Source organism: Chrysemys picta, chromosome 21, assembly GCF_011386835.1.
Source record: "Chrysemys picta bellii isolate R12L10 chromosome 21, ASM1138683v2, whole genome shotgun sequence".
NCBI classification, from domain to species: Eukaryota; Metazoa; Chordata; order Testudines; family Emydidae; genus Chrysemys; species Chrysemys picta.
This window is the reverse complement of record NC_088811.1, coordinates 8,366,660-8,383,246: the sequence shown is the minus strand read 5'-3', so window position 1 is coordinate 8,383,246 and position 16,587 is coordinate 8,366,660. Positions and strand designations below refer to the sequence as shown.

At 45.9% G+C, this 16,587-nt stretch overlaps 1 protein-coding gene and 1 non-coding gene across 2 annotated transcripts; both read right to left on the bottom strand.

Annotated features, from left to right (window-relative positions):
• Positions 1-347: 347 nt before the first annotated feature.
• Positions 348-12,334, bottom strand: TNFRSF18 (TNF receptor superfamily member 18). The gene is made up of 6 exons (XM_005292896.4): positions 12,040-12,334; positions 9,059-9,202; positions 6,739-6,826; positions 6,145-6,242; positions 4,787-4,912; positions 348-3,403 (listed from the first exon to the last, which is right to left on the bottom strand). Exons 1-6 carry the CDS (start codon positions 12,203-12,205, stop codon positions 3,261-3,263), a joined length of 765 nt encoding a protein of 254 aa, XP_005292953.2. The 5' UTR covers positions 12,206-12,334; the 3' UTR covers positions 348-3,260.
• Positions 1,989-2,061, bottom strand: TRNAK-UUU (transfer RNA lysine (anticodon UUU)). The gene has a single exon. It is a non-coding gene; the product is annotated as a tRNA-Lys (tRNA).
• Positions 12,335-16,587: the final 4,253 nt, after the last annotated feature.

The following is a 16,587-nucleotide window of genomic DNA, read 5'->3' as shown; positions in this document are numbered from 1 at the left end:
GCAGGAGCGCTCCAGCAGGGCTGCGTGAGCAAGCTCCACCACCCTCACCCAGCCGTGCCCCCTGCCCGACCAGTAGGGCCTAAAAATAGGAGGGCCTAAAGCGATAGCCTTATTAGCCTAATGGTTAATCCGGCCCTGGGCACAGGAGTGGAATAGCAGGGGTGTGCAAGGGTAAGAGCCAGGTGTCTATGGAAGAGCTGAGTGGAGAGAACTGCCTCAGTCCAGTCAAAGGCAGGGAGAGAAATCCGCCAAAAGAAGAGAATTGAAAAACAAACAGAAAACAGCCACCCAACCCCCCCCCCCAATTGTTCTGAATCTCGGCTCAATTCGGATCAGCTCCATTGATATACGAGTCAGATCTAATGTTTATTTTGCCTTTACAAAAGGTCACAAGAAGATTTTTTTTTTAAAACATACATCGTAAACAAAATGGCTGTCTAAAGCAATGCACAGAATGACAGCTTCCAAACACTCACGCCTGGGGCGGCAGCAACAGCCTTTGCTTAGCTGGCAAGTTGGAACAAGGAGGACATTCACTTTAACAGGAGCAAGGGAACCCCTGGGATAGCGCAAAGCAGCATAAGTGCACCAGAACATAAACGCTCTGACCTCTGACAAAGACAAAGCCATCCTTTGGGGGTCCGTTCCCTCTGGGTCCTCCCGTTCACCCCGGCGGTGGATCTGTACATTCCACACTGGAGCAGAACAAACCCCGTTCTCTTCCTCATTTTTATCATTTGGCTGATGTGATTTAGCCGCACCCGTGAGAGTCATAGTGAATGTTGGAGAATTAATGGGGAACTGGTCAAATTTCACAAGGTGGTGGGTGGAGGACACAGGAGTAAATATTGCTTTTCCCGAGTAAGAATTATACTTTGAAATCTTTGGCTGAAAGGCATTAGAGAAGCATCAAAGGCTTTACAAACACCCGTTATGTGACACAATGCCTCTACTACAGATAGGGAAACTGAGACACAAACAGGTTAAGTGACTTGCCCAAGGCCAGATACCAAGACAGTGGCAACATTAGGAGTCCAGACTTCTCATCCTGTGCTATAACTCACAATCTTTCCCACCTGATCTCACCCTTACAGTTACTGCACCAAAATCAGAACATTCGGTAATACACACAAAAGAAGCAAGCAAAACAATGTCAGAACAATAAATCCCCACGGAACCCTGCTCTGGCCGTACGAGGGTGACACCCTGAAATTACGGGAACATGTCAGTGTGAGGAATCCAACAGTCAGCCCACATGATTATAGAATGTGCAATCAGGAATTGTAGAGACATACCGAATTGCTTTCAAAATACTTCCGAGCTGATGAGATTCCTCTGTTGAGCAGGCCTTATCAATGGGACTGCATTACATTCTTTTTACATGTCTGTACAGCTGAGGATAACATAGTTTATCATCATTTAATAGAAAATCGCAATTTCTATTCACCATGCATTAATATTTCCAGTGCTTGCCTTAACTTATAGGCGTCACTTCATTATCTCGCCAGAAATCAGAGGAGGAAATTGACGTCCTGGTTTGAGGTAGGTGGTATTTGCATGTTCTTTATATGAACTCTGACTCAAAACCTCATCCTGGCTCAGGGAGCTTTTAGTCATCAAGAGATTTCTCTCCAAAGTTATCAGTCTTTCCTGGAACGGGGGGGAGGACAGAGCTGGGAAACTACATAGCAGTCAGATGGCGTCAAAGAAAGACACTGAGTCTTAGCCAAAAGGCCACATCCTTTGATGCAAAGTAGCTCCGTTGAAGGAGATTGACCCCAAAGATGAATCAGAATACCAGAGTTGGAAGGGACCTCAGGAGATCATCTAGTCGAACCCCCTGCTCAAAACAGGGCCAATCCCCAAATGGCCCCCTCAAGGGTTTAACAGACCAATGCTTAAACCACTGAGCTATCCCTCCCCCTAACATGAAGGAGGATGTGCCTTTTGAAGTTCTTGGGAGATCCCACAGGAGAATGGACTCTCTGTGCCTGACCAGGGACTTGAACCCCGGACCCTCAGATTAAAAGTCTGATGCTCTCCCAACTGAGCTAGCCAGGCCAATTTGAGGAGTTAGCCTTTTAAATTAAGGCAGAAGGGATTCATTCTACCCGTGGTGGTACATCAGCATAGCCCTACTGAAGTTGCTGGTCACGTCCATTGCACTTCGCCAATTTATACCAGCTGAGGAGCTAGAACTTGGGGGCACGATTTTCCCTCAGCCCTGCCCAAAAATGTGAGTCGTAGCCTTTGTTTTGTTTAGAAGCTGGGTGGGGATTATTTACAAAGCAGATTCTTTATGGTTTGTAAATAGGCCTCAGGTTGGGTTGCTGATTGTTTGTATTTTTAATTGACTATTCCTCAAACAAAAATGGCTCCCGGCGCAAAAATTCTCCGTGTAAATGTTCTCTGAGGTGTCGTGAAACCCAAAACTCCCCCATGTTCTCCTATCGCTAAGCCAAGGCTCTTGATCTGCTGCAAGAATCTCTGCAAACCCACACAAGGGCCTTTGATTGTCTCCAGAGCAGGGCTCACAGACGCGTTAAGTGACGTAGCCTCAGACTGGAAACTATATAGGGACAAGAGCTGTGCACTGAGATTTGCACCATCAGCAAAAGCGTCAAGGAAATCCTGTTTCCACCTGAGAGCAAAACTATTTCACAGATTCAGAGAGCGCTCCCCTTTTTCACCTACAAACAGAAGGCAATGGGGGGCAAGTAGAATGCAATATGGTTGACTGCAGACTTGCATATTGTATATGGTCCTTTAGCCACACTTTCCCCCCCACACACACACTCTCTTCATATATGCCCAGGAGACACATGCGCCACCTTGGCAAAACAACTGATGAAAACTACAGTTGAGTTCCCCATGGACATACTCACATGGCCAGGAGAGAGGCAACAGTAGGGCCTCATGGAGAGACCCTGACACTCCACGGAAATGCCACGCCGTAAGGGAGGTACCTCAGGGTCAGGAGCATGTGATGCTCAGGGGAAAATCAGATCTGGTTATTCTAGTCCCAGACTGAGTTCAGAAGGGCTGGACTCAGAAAAGGAGGAACATGCAGCTAGGATTCTGGCTGCACTAAATGTCAGCTTGAGTTAGTTGTTCCTCAATTTCTAACACAAACCTTGTTACAAAAGCCCACTTCTTGCTGCTATGTTTAAAATTGCACCTTTGCCCCTCCTCCACTCTACGTTTGAAAAGACAAGCCCAGCCCTGCTCCTCTGGCAGCAGCTTGCACTCCATCTGCAACTTCAGTGTGACCCCACAAAAGGGCAATAAGAGAGTTTTCCTTCAGCAGTTTTGCCTCCATGTTCTTCCTCTGGGAACTGGCAGCTGTAAGTATCTTCGACCAGGTGGCACACAGGCGGCAGCAGAGAGCTGGGATGGTCAGGCTCTGTAGGGAGCACACCAAGGGAATGAGCAGACGTTAGATTTGCGGTTGTAAGGAACAATGCTGTGCCCTGGGGAAGCAGCGTTTCACGAGTGTCTGACAGGTGCACCATATACGGCGATGAATGAGCCCACTCTTGCTGTCTACCCGGAGATGTTAGGGTATCGTATCGCCTCAGAACTTGGAATGAGTCCAGGTGAGGCCCACAAATATCTCAAGTGCTGCAACCCACGTGGAAAACATATACTGTGCACTATACACCTCAACACAATGGCTAGTACCTCCTGTTTTGGAGTGTCTGCCAGAAAGTAGGATGCTTAGGGGGGGACCTCCATGATAGACCCTCAGCCAGGGATTGCCTCAGTTCTGCCTTCAAGTGGATGGATCATGAGCCTGAAAGGACATGACTGGATCTTTGTCCATAACACTGGGACAGATTCTCATTGACGCCAAAAGTGCGTCTACACTGCAGCGAGTCTCAGAGCCTGGGCGAAAAAGAGCAGTGTGTACGTTCGGGCTCTGACTCGCTGCCCCAACCCCGGGTTTTGGAGCCCAGCGTCCAGCCCAAGCCCAAACTCCACACTGCTATGGTTAGCCCCGCGGCGTGAGTCCCACGAGCCCGAGTCAGTGGACCTGGGCTCTGAGACTTGCTGCCAAGGGGCTTTTTTCGCAGTGTAGACATACCTTAAGGCCCCTTTGCACTGCTACAGCACTGTCAAGTGCCTTAGTGCAAATGAAAATCTGACCCTCGGTGTTAGGAGGGGCCTGTTATAGATGAAGCCCAACTACGGCTCAAGATTCTGAACTACATTATACTTTTAGAAGAGCGGGCAGTATAATCTTTGCTTGTCCATTCCTCGCACACTCGCACCCCCTGCAGGCCACAAATACTTGTGCACGCAGCATAGACACACAAAACCAGCCCTCCCTGGCTGGTTGCTGCTGTGTAAGCAAACTGGGAAACGGTGCCTATACATTCAGAGTGTCTGCTTTGTGATACACATCACATCTGCAGCTACATGGTCCCCATGCAGCTCTCTGTCCTAGCAACGAAGACTCGACAGCACGAGCTAGCAATATGAGTACATATCCACTGTCCCAAGTGGGTTTGCACAGTTCGCGCTGAAGCCTGGACTGCCACCTCTCGACTGCTATTTTAAGCCTTGCTAGCTAGATTAAGGATAGCGTGAGTGTGCCGACCTAAGCTGCAATCACACCTCTGATTGCAGCGTAGACAAACCCTAAGTGGCTTACCCAAGGTCACATAAGAAGTCAATGGTGGAGCAGGGAACTGACCCAAGTCTACCAAGTCCGCAGGGCCTTAACCACTGACCCATGCCTTCCTCCCTTCAGTTACCATGGAATAGTCCATACAGATGCACTGACCTTCAACGATGTGCACTTTCTCTTTCTTCAGTGTCCATAAGCAAAGGTGCAGGAAGAAAGTCATCAGGATGAGAATGAAAACGCCCATTGCAGTCAATATCGCCAGGATGGTGGTATACTTCGAATCTGATGAGGAGGGGGGATGAAATGAAATACATGACCATAGATAACCTGACCACAGCCCAGCCCTATGCTACAGTGAAGCCAATGCTTCCAAGGAAATGAGGGAGAAGTGCGTTAATCCATGCCTGAGTCAGACGGGGAACTGTGAAACTAGGAAAGGGAAAACCATAGTCCAGGTTATTAATCACAAAGGTCAGAACTGGCCTGGGAACATGTGTGCAGGAGATCATTGTTTGTGGATTGCATGCACGATGTCTGCATTGCTTAAACAGGGATAGCATGCACGATGTCTGCATTGCTTAAACAGGGATAGCATGCACGATGTCTGCATTGCTTAAACAGGGATAGCATGCACGATGTCTGCATTGCTTAAACAGGGATAGCATGCACGATGTCTGCATTGCTTAAACAGGGATAGCATGCACGATCTCTGCATTGCTTAAACACGAGAATCCACCTCTCTCTGTGTTGTAATGAGGACCTAGTATGTCTACGGCACTATCTTTTCATCCATTTACCTTTGACTTCAATGGAGTGTCACATGGTGCAAGTCAAACCCAGCCCAGGGTTTCCCTGAAGCAACATAAAACGCAATGGACCAAATGTTTACCCTTACTGCAGCTCCAGTGACCTGGCCCAGTAGAAATAAAGATATCTGCCTACAAAGGGCCTGAGGCTGCTGAATTCCCTCAACTCCAATGATCTCTGAGCCCCATCAGAGATGCTTGGTACCTGTCAGGATGGAGCCCAATATTTTTTTCCATCAGTAACTTGAGTTTCCAGGTTCTGCTGCTAATTGACACCTGAGTGAGTGGCACATGGTGAGTGACACCAACTGGCACATGGTGGGGGAGTCAGAGACAGAAGGAAATTTGAATGTGGGTGATTAACGGCTAAATTGTGTCTCTTGAGAGAGCCCTGGTAAAGAGCAGCAGATGCCGGATGGAAAACTCTGATAATCTGTTTGCTAAGGAACAGTTCTATTACCACCCCTACATTTCTCCTCCTGACCCTTTGATGGGTTTTATTAGTAGTAGTAATGTTTCATGATGTTCAAATCTGCGCTTCTCAGCAATTCATGCTGCTTCATAAATACCGCAGGGAACTCAAGGGTTATTTCTTCCATGCCAAGCAACCATGATGGCACAAACCCAGGAGTGTGCCTTTGCCTGGAATCTGAAATGCCTTGAGGAAAGGAAGAGTCTGAAGCAAATGATCTGCCATCCAGGACGTACCTTGCTGCTGAACTGGGGTCAGATCTCCAAAAATGCCACATTCCACGTTATTGGTACGATTTCCTGGCCTGATTGTTCGTAATCCAGAACTCTCACAGCTAAGAAAAAGGGAAAGCATCGTTAAGAACATCTCTCTCTGTTTCTGTCCCCCGCTTCCTCCTTCTCTCCCACACCGCCTGTCTCTCTTTCCTCTATTTTTTATTCGTTTAGAGCACAGCTGGCCAAATTATGGCTGCCCCCGCGGGATACACTGGACCAGTTCTGCTGAGAAGCTGGTTAAGATTCAATCCCACCCAGACCCAGTTTCAAACTGTATCCACGCTTGTGTCAATTTGTGGCTTTGACCTGAAAGTAGGTGGAAAACGTGGGGTTTTTTTGGTTTCACCGAGTTTCACTTTAAGATTTGTTGGGTACGAAACCAAAGAAAAGATTCATGTGATATCCTGCCAAGCAAAAACACCTGTAATAGTAACCCAGCAGACTTTTGGATAATTAATTGCTGTGGCTTTAATTTTTTACAAAAATTTAAAATTAGCCACTTGAGGTGTGTATCATGAACATTGCCAAAGAAGAGGTCTATCCATAAATACGTACTTAGTCCAAGGCCTACAACAGCTGTTCAGAGTGTCAGAATAGGTTCCAGTTTTACAGGGTTCACAGGTGAATTTGAAGTGATCGGTGCCTAGGAGAGAAAAGAAAGGGGATTACTTCTGGGCAGCAGCATTGCTCCATAGGAAGACAAGTATGGTCCATTTTCAAGTATTTGAGAGTAAACATGGAGAATGGAGAGAAGAGCTAATAACTGATGACATCAAGAAAGGGAGGGGTTTAATGTCTATTTTGTTTCAGTCTTCACTAAAAAGGTTAATGGAGATCAGATACTCAACACAATTAATATTAACAACAAAGGGGAAGGAATGCAAGTCAAAATAGGGAAAGAACCAGTAAAATATTTACATAAGTTAGATGTATTCAAGTTGGCAGGACCTGATGAAAATTCGTCCTAGGTTATTTAAAGAACTAACTGAAGCAATCTCAGAACCATTAGCCATTATCTTTGAGAACTCCTGGAGGACAGGTGAAGTCCCAGAAGACTGGAAAAGGGCAAAGACAGTGCCTGCCTTTAGAAAGGGGAACAAAGAGGACCTGGGAAATTATAGACTGGTCATCCTAACTTCAATACCTGGAAAGACACTGGAAGAAATCAATAAACAATCAATCTGCAGATACCTGGAGGATAGTATGGCTAGAAGGAATGGCCAGCATAGATTTGTCAAGAACAAATCATGCCAAATCAATTTAATTTTCTTCTTTGACAGGGTTACTGGGCTAGTGGACAGGTGGGAAGCAATAGACATGATATATCTTGATTTTAGTAAGGCTTTTGGTACAGTCCCACATAACATTCTCATAAGCAAACTTGGGAAATGTGGTCTAGAGGAAATTACTATAAGGTGGGTGCACAATTGGTTGAAAGACCGTACTCAAAGAGTAGTTATCACTGAAGGGCATCCTACAGAGATCAGTCCTAGGTTCAGTACTATTCAATATTTTCATTAATGGCTCAGATAATGGAGTGGATAGTATGCTTATAAAATATGCAGATGACACCAAACTAAGAGAGGTTGGCAAGTACTTTGGAGGACAGGATTAGAATTCAAAATGACCGTGACAAATTGGAGAATTGAGCTGAAATCAACAAGATGAAATTCAATAAAGACAAGGGCAAAGTACTTCACTTAGGAAGGAAAAATCAAATGCACAACTACAAAATGGGGAATAACTGGCTAGGTTTTAGCTCTGCTGAAAAGGATCTGGGGATTATAGGGGTCACAAACTGAATATGAGTCAACAACGTGATGCAACTGTGAAAAAGGCCAATGTTCTGGGGTGTATTAAGAGGAGTGTCGTATGTAAGACACAGGAGGTAATTGTCCATGTTAGGAAAGATGTGGACAAATTGGAAAGAGTCCAGAGGAGGGCAACAGACATGAGAAAAGGTCAACCCGCCCTGTGAGATAGGGAAGTATCATTCTCTCTTTTTTATCCATAAAAGAATAAGGCAGTGAGAGATTAAATGTTTTTCCTGCCAAGGTCTCCCAAGAAGCCTGCGTGTTGCTGAGCTGGGATTTGAGTCCACATCTTCTAGGTCTCAGGCGAGTGCCTCAACCACAACACCACCCTATCTCCCCATTGTTAAACTATGATTCACTGGTAAATTAAAACCTGCTATTCCAACTTCTTGTACTCTATTCTGGTTTTTTAGTTCCCTTTTCATTTCCCTTCTTTGAATATTCGCTGTTATGCCCCAGAGCTGTGCAAAATATTAGCAATTAGATTTGAAACCTGATACTTCATGAAATTGGACCAATTTAATGACCTCTCCCCCCCTCCAACCCCATGCATTTGGTTGGTTTACACTTAGAAAGAGGACTCTTTTGGAGTGAAACTTGGCCTAATTTTCACTCTGTCCATCCATCATTTTTATATTACGCTCCTCAATGTAATTTCTGAATACACAAAGATGATCTTATTATAGAGTAAAATACTAGAGAAGAGTTTTTGCAGTGAAATGTGAAGAATTTTGACATTTTGCCTGTTTGGCTGCAAAAAACCACATCTTTTGAGGTAAAATTTTTACAACTCCCCTCCCGCCCCACCACCACCATCATTTTAGAGCTGCAAAATAGCCCAGAAAGAGCTAGCAAATGTTTGTTTTTTCAGGATCTGAACTGTTTTCTTCATGGACTTCAGCCACTTCAAAGCTGATGTGTGGCTTGCTGGGCCGTCTCCTCCTTTCCACCAGAAGGCTTCCAGAATGCACCCATGTAGAGAATGTATGTACAATGTCTGCTGACCCTCCCCACCTTTATGGAGCTCAACTTGGCAGACTCATTTGCGTTCCTATAGTTACCTGATTTGTTCAGCTCCGTCCCCGCCTCGCACTGAGGGAGTGGACTGCAGGTCGTACATGGAAGATTACTACACTGGTACCCAGGACTACATTTACAGGTCGGTTTCAGGATGTCAGGGCATGGATCCGAAAGGCCGCGTGTCACTAGGAAAGCAAAGAGTTAGACTTGGTATAACAGAGACCAGAAACGGACTCTTGTTATTTAACCATGGGCATTACTGGGTGATGCTAGAGAACCTCCTTCTAGGCAGGAGGGTACCTCTGGGAAGGATATATAGACATGGGGACACACACGCTCTCAGTTATGCGGGTGGAAATCCGGAAGGGCTCTGTTTCAGTCAGTGGGGTGGCACTGAAGTAAAATGTGGAGAATCTGACTCACTGTGTCTTTCCAGCACATTGGGATTCCTAGAGCCAAGTATGTTGTCAGGGTGGGTGAACCCTGGGGCCAAAGATAGCTCCCAGAAGTCCGTGGCTGTCCCAACCGTTAATGGGAAAATGCAGCCAGTGAGTCCCAGCATGCAATGTTTCATATTAAAAATGCGGGCAGTTGCAGCCCACTGGTACTTAATGGAAATTTCAGGCCTTGATACTGTGAGGTGATGGGTGCTGAGTGACCAAAGGGAACATCGCATAGGAACGGGCTCTGCATTCAGCCCTCGGGCTTCCTGTCTGTTGGCAATACCCTGTGTAGTCGGGCAAAGCCCCTGTGTCAAAGGGCTGCCCACAAGATTCCAGACCACCAGTGCCACGGTTCTCATTCCCTGCCCCTCCCTGGCATTCAGACATTTACTTCCAAAATAAATTGGCACAGAGTCAAAACCAGAGAGCCGACTCCCTCCCGCTTCCAAACCAGGAGCAGCTCAGCTCCAAACCCAGATCTGAACTCTGCAACTCGCGCCCATCTCTAATTTCCGACACCCTTTAAAACAAAACAGAACATCAAAGCAAATGGTGAGAGACTCCGGAGGTCATGAAAATTAAGGACTGATCACATTTGCCAGGGCCAGGGCTTGTGACACCAGGCCCAAGGGGGCTATTTAGAGGAAAGAGAATTGCATGTTTTCCTAGCAGTTGGGTAACATTGAGGGCGAAACAGGGAAAGTACAGATTAGTGCAACAGGACATCAACCAAAAAGGTATGTGGCTGTGGTCAGGCAACAGCGATTTCCTGAGCTGATGCTGGGGAATTCACCTGATACTCCCCAATTCACCTGTCACTCATTGGCCCCTTTTATTGTTTCCATTCTTGGATGGTTTGGAGCAAAACTAATGGAATGACTTTGGCATGTAAAGAAAGTGAGCTGCAGGAACAAAGAGAGATTAGAATTCTTTGCTCTGTGCATAAAAAGCCTGTGAATTACAGGCTAATAATGAACCACTCCTGATCACCCTCAATTTGCAGCCAACTCGAGTCACTCAGCACCTTATAGGATAAAGGCCCTGGGGTTTGCTGAGCTGCCATTGGCTGGCATGAGATTACCTACCTTTTTCTTCTGGTGAATTTTAGTTTTGGTGAACGAGGCTGAGTTGGCAGACTGCCCTGGGGACCTGAAACCCTCCATACACAGAACGGGAGCAGCCTGGACAGCAAAGCAATCTCCCCACACGCTGCCCCACTTGTGTGTCTCAGCGCTGCCCCGGGGCTGAAGGGGAATTCAGTCCCCATGGCCCATTCATCCTATAGCCTCTCTGCTGAGACAGCCAGCTCAAAGGTGTGACTGGCTGAGGTAGATGTGCGAGACGGGGAAAGTGGGATGAGACCCACTCACTCACTTAAGTCTAGGGTGGGAGGGGACAGGGGACTTCACTGTGTGCAAGCATCACACTGACGTCATCTTCACATAATGCAACAAAACCCTTGTCTAGGCAGCAAAACTGCCTGCGAGAAAAATGGAACACCACAGCTGATAATGTTGCCATTTCTGTATGAGAACAGCATTTGCTGTTACACCATCCAGGGTAAAATTTACAATGGCTTCCAATCCTCTTGCTTCCAAGCATCAGCTGATCAGCAGTTGCGGGGTCAGGAAGGTACATCCCTACTAGCTGTATATTGCACAATTAACTGTTTGCTCTGAAGCATCCAACATTGGCCACTGTCATAGACATGATAACAGACCAGAAGAACCTTAGATCTATGCTGGTGTGGCAGTTTATAGATATTAAAGGTAGAAGGGACCATTATGATCATCTGGTCTGACCTTCTGCATAAGACAGGCCATGGAACCTCACCCAGTAATTTCAGCATCAAGCCCATAACTTCTGAGTGAGCTACAGCATATCATTTAGAAAGACATCCCATCTTGACTTCAAGACTGCAAGTGATGGAGATTCCACCATGTCCCAGTTGCATTTTTCCATGAACATCCTAAGACCTGCACACAATTTGGAATGACCCTGAGCCTCTGGGCCTGGGTCCCTATTACCTTGCACCTTTGGTTGTCATTTAGGCCTGTGCAAAGCATTATGATTTAGTGGCATTTGATACCCATTTTGCAAGGCTGGGGGAGAATCCAGCTCTCCTCCTTTTGGTCCCACACATTAGAGCATTTCTAGCCCAAATGCAGAGGATGTGACTACCCTGCTGGCTGAGAGAGCTGGCAGCGAATCCTAAGGAGAGCTGGGCGTGGCCCAACATGCTAGAAACAAACCACCCCTCAGCTTCGGGATGGTTCTGCATCCAAAGCCAGATCCAGATTTTTCAGCCTGCTCCTTCCTATCCCTGCAAAAGAGACAACCCAAAACCAGAGAGCCCCACACTGGCAACCTTGGGTTAAAAAACAAGAACACAAATCTAGTCTGAATTTTGCAGCTTAGGCCCCTCTCTGATAACAAGAAGGGGGAAGCCTGGGCTTCTTCTTTCCTTTGCACATACTGCTGCTCCTGTCACACTGAAATTTCCCTTCCCCATGTTTATTGATTCTATGGTCAACATGCAACGTGGACAAGATAGAAGGAACCTTCCCTCACCCCCTTACCTGAGTTGCACTTGAGACAGTTTGTAATACCCTCCTTGGTCACCACTTTGAATTCATCATTGGAGCACTCGGTCGCCAGAGCCAGCTCCACCCTCAGCCACAGGTCCATCAACAAAACCAAGCAGATCCCCTGCCTGGGGAGACGGAGTCTTCTTTGCTCGGCCATGTCTCAAGCTGCTCTCCCTGTGGGTTGCTGCAGCTCTGGTACCTCGGCTGGGCTTATTTCAGCTCTGTCTCTGCCAAGTGCCTCCTGTCTCTCTGATGCTTTCTGAACGGGCAGAGCACTTTTTGTAGCATGTGGCTACCGCCTACGTGTGGTTTTCTTCCTGTACGCACAGTTTCTGTTTCGAAGGGGAGGGGGCAGGGAGAAAATTGACATATCCTCAAGGCTTCGTTATTTGAAGGCAGTGCAAAGTGGCTGGAATTGCTACTAAGGACAGGGTTAAGGGGCCACTCACAAAGGAAATCAGTGAGGATGGTGCATCCTGGAAGCAGCAGGAGGAAATTTTCAAAGGGGTTTGTCTACCCTTGCAGGTTAATTTGGATAAAAGAAGGGTTTGAATGTTGAGCTATTCCGGAATCCCTCCTTGTGTAGACAATCCCGGGGAGTCCCTGTTGCATTCAGCGGTTGATGTTTTGGGGATCATCCAGACCAGTAAGAGGTTCTGTCAGCGCCTGCCTGGTAACTTTCGGTGCCTTAGTGCCGTATTGCCGTGCTGTGTATGGCTCAGAGCCTTGACCCCAGTAGCCAGCCTACAAGCCTAAAGGTCTCACCCTGGCTCCAACAGCCTAGTTACTCCTTGAACGGTGATCTCAAAAGCCCCTCCGGTCCTGAGTCTCCCCAAATCCATTTCCCGGAGGTCTTCACTACCGGACACTGGGATTTTACTCCTCTGGTTTTCGCCCCCTAAGGAGTGAAATCTGCTCCCCAGTTTTCTGTTCACTTTGGGACACACACACCATGCAGCACGACAGAGGCCTGTCTGGGGCAAAACTAATCCAAAGGTTTATTTTAATAGAAAAACCACCAATCCAAAGAGGAACTAGTAAGGGGAAGCAAGCACATCCAAGTTACACAGAAAAGCAATGTAAAGACACAACCTCAGGTTTTACAATTATACGTTAGATAAAAAAATGCCTCTTCTAGTGCAAGTTACCTATTGCCTTTGCTCAGTTTCCCAGTGTGCCCCTTAGCCCTAAGTGGGGATCCAGTCTTCACAGACAGCCCCACACCTTCGAGACGATCCCTCGGTTCTAGATACCCTTCACTTCAAACCCCTTTCCTTTTAACTGGGTTTGCAGATTTTTCTGAAAGAAAGAAAGAAAGAAAGAAAGAAAGAAAGAAAGAAAGAAAGAAAGAAAGAAAGAAAGAAAGACAAAGTGGGAGAAGTTCCCTCCTTTCTTAGTTTTCCAAGACTGGGATTTTCTTTTCAGTTTCAAGTTGTTTCAATGTTTTCCCAATAACTTGAGTGGTCCTTCACTTGTCCTTTTCTAGGTTGTACTGTGCTAGGTGCTCGGAGCTAGTCTTCTCTGGCTGGGGAGTTCAGGCTGACCACCTTCTTACCTGGCTGAGCATCTCCCTTTGTGAGGTGGAGCTGCAGGTAGCAGCACGAATTATGAGCACAGTTTTATCCCGACACAAATACATCAATTCACAACCACCGTCTGTCTATGAATCTCATAAGGACCATCACATTCAGAATATTACTTGACATTGTTTTACACATAATAATATTGTATTTAACCAGTTGGTTCAATTGTTTACTCTCTGGGGTGCAGACCCCCTGTTCTCCCCTTGGGGTGTCTGGATCCTGACTGTCACACTAGGGTAGCAGGGAGGGGGCAGCATACCAGGACAGATGGGCCCATTGGTCTGATCTGGCCCATCATGTCTTGTGTCCCATCATTTAATTCCAATAGAGCTTGATGTCTCTCTGAACCCCAACATGGATTTCTCTTGGGGAAGGTAACCCAAACTTTGGACTCTCTCTCCCCTGCCCATCTCCACAAGGGAATCACTCATGTGTGAATCCCTCTGTATTATCCAGAGAGAGAATTTCTAGCTGCTCAGAGTCAGACACTCTCTGTGGCAACGGAGTCCTCCGTGGGGCCCCAGGACAGTTTGGGGCCAGAGTTCTCTGGGCTCGGGCTGTCACCACTGCCCCATCCCTTCCTCCAGGCAGTGGCTAATCAGTAGATCCTACGGGTCTGTGGACTAGGTTCCCTGAGCCTGTGAAGTTCTATATTCATAGAATAAAGAGGGATGGAGGATGTATTGAATCACTCGTTTGACTAATATATTTTTGGACTTGTCAGGTAGCTCTAACTTGGGAATTTATTTATTTATTGCAAAGAGAGACAGGTTACAAATCCCCAAGTTTGATAAATAAATGTAAATGCATTGAGCAAAGTTACACCAAAACATTCTCAGTATAGGAATTCCCTTCTGTTTCACAAAATCTCTAATTCATTATCATACCTGCTTCTAAGCTCACATAAAAGCATCCAGAGACTTTCTAACCACTGCATTCCTCATCATTGCAGACCAAGCTCAATAATGCAGCTTTTCTGATTTGGTTTGTGCTTAGCGTTACAACCATCTCCGAACTCTGGACTAGAAAAATCTTGAATTACTGTCCACTTCCTTAACCACCAATGGCCAGGTCCTGAGCTGAGTAGCTCCAGTGAACTCAAGGAAGTTGAGTCCATTTACAATTGCTGAGGATCTGGCCCCAAAGTTGTAACTTTCAACACAGCAGCTGATCAGGGAAGTGTCTGTGAGATGCTCTCTCTCTCTCTTAAAAAGTGCTCCACTATATGCTATATGGAGTGCGCCAGAGAAGCATGAAACAACTTTTTGTTTCAAAGGTGGCGGAAGTTACCAAGGGGACAGCCAATTTAGACTTGATTCTGACCAGCAGGGAGGAATTGGTTGTGAATCTGAAGGTGGAAGGCAATTTGGGGGAAAGCGATTATGAAATCTATTCAATTCTAGTTCATTCTAAGGAAAGGAGTGAGGACAGCAGAATACGGACAATGGACTTCAAAAAAGCAGACTTTAGCTAACAGACTACTGGTAGGTAAGGTCCCATGGGAAGAAAATCCAAGGGAAAAAGGAGTTCAGGAGAGCTGGCAGTTTCTCAAGGAGATAATATTAAAGGCTTAACTACAAACTATCCCATTACAAAGGGAAGACAGGAAGAATAGTAAGAGGCCAATATGGCTCCAACAGGAGCTCTTTAAGGACCTGAATATCAAAAAGGAATAAAAAAAAAGTGGAAACCTGGACAAATTGCAAAGGGGAAATGCAAAAGACTAGCACAAGCATGTAGGAACAAAATCAGAAAGGCTAAGTCACAAAATGAGTTATACCTAGTAAGGGACATACAAGGCAATAAGAGGAGGTTCTTTAGGGGCAAGTAGGCACTCTACTTAGCAGGGAAGGAGAACTAATAGCTGATGGCATCAAGCAGGCTCAAGTGTTTAATGACTATTTTGCTTCAATCTTCACTAAAAAGGTTAACGGGGCCCAGATGCTCAACACAATTAATATTAACAAAGGGGGAAGAACACAAGACAAAATAGGGAAAGAACAGGTTAAAGACTATTTAGATTAGTTAGACATATTTAGGTCAGCAGGGCCTGATGAAATTCATCCTAAGGTATTTAAGGAACAAGCTAATGCAATCTCAGAACCATTAGCAATTATCTTCAAGAAATCCTGGAGGATGGGTGAGGATTACATAACAAACATAGTACTTCTCTTTAAAAGGGGAACAAATTGGCCCCAGGGGATTATAGACCAGTCAGCCTAACTTTGATATCTGGAAAGATATTGGAATAAATTATTAAACAATCAATTTGTAAGCACCAGACGATAATAGGGTTATAAGGAATAGCCAGCATGGATCTGTCAAGAACAAATCATGCCAAACCAACCTAATTTCCATCTTTGACAGGGTTACTGGCCTAGTGGATAGAGGGGAAGCAATGGACATGATGGATCTTGAGTTTAGTAAAGCTTTTGACCCAGTCCCACATAACGTTCTCATAAGCAAACTAGGGAAATGTGGTCTAGAAGATGAAATTACTATAAGGTGGATGCACAATTGTGAGGCCTCAGCTGGAGTATAGTGTCCAATTCTCGGTGCCGTTCCTTAGGAAAGATGTGGATAAATTGGAGAGAGTCCATAGAAGAACAACAAAGATGATAAAAGGCTTAGAAAACCTGACCTTCAAGGAAAGGTTAAAAAAACTGGACATGGTTAGTCTTGAGAAAAGAATGGTGAGGGAGCAACTCAGAATGGTGATCAATTGTTCCCCATGTCCACTGAAGGTAGGACAAGGATTAAAGGGCTGCAGTAATCTGCAGCAAGGAAGATTTAGATTAGATATTAGGAAAAGCTTTCCAACCCTAAGGGTAGTTAAGCTCTGGCATCAGCTTCCAAGGGAAATTGTAGAACCCCCATCATTGGCAGTTTTTAAGAAGAGGCTTGAAAAACACCTGTCAGGGATGGTCTAGGTTTATTATGTCCTGCCTCAGCACAG

What these genes read in the sequence shown, in the direction of transcription:
- TNFRSF18 (XM_005292896.4), bottom strand. Translation starts at nt 12,205, where the DNA reads ATGGCCGAGCAAAGAAGACTCCGTCTCCCCAGGCAGGGGATCTGCTTG. An exon ending in CTGTCTCAAGTGCAACTCAG is followed by an intron (nt 9,203 to 12,039) that starts GTAAGGGGGTGA and finishes TTGCTTTCCTAG; the next exon opens with TGACACGCGGCCTTTCGGAT. An exon ending in GACCCCAGTTCAGCAGCAAG is followed by an intron (nt 4,913 to 6,144) that starts GTACGTCCTGGA and finishes CCTCCTCATCAG; the next exon opens with ATTCGAAGTATACCACCATC.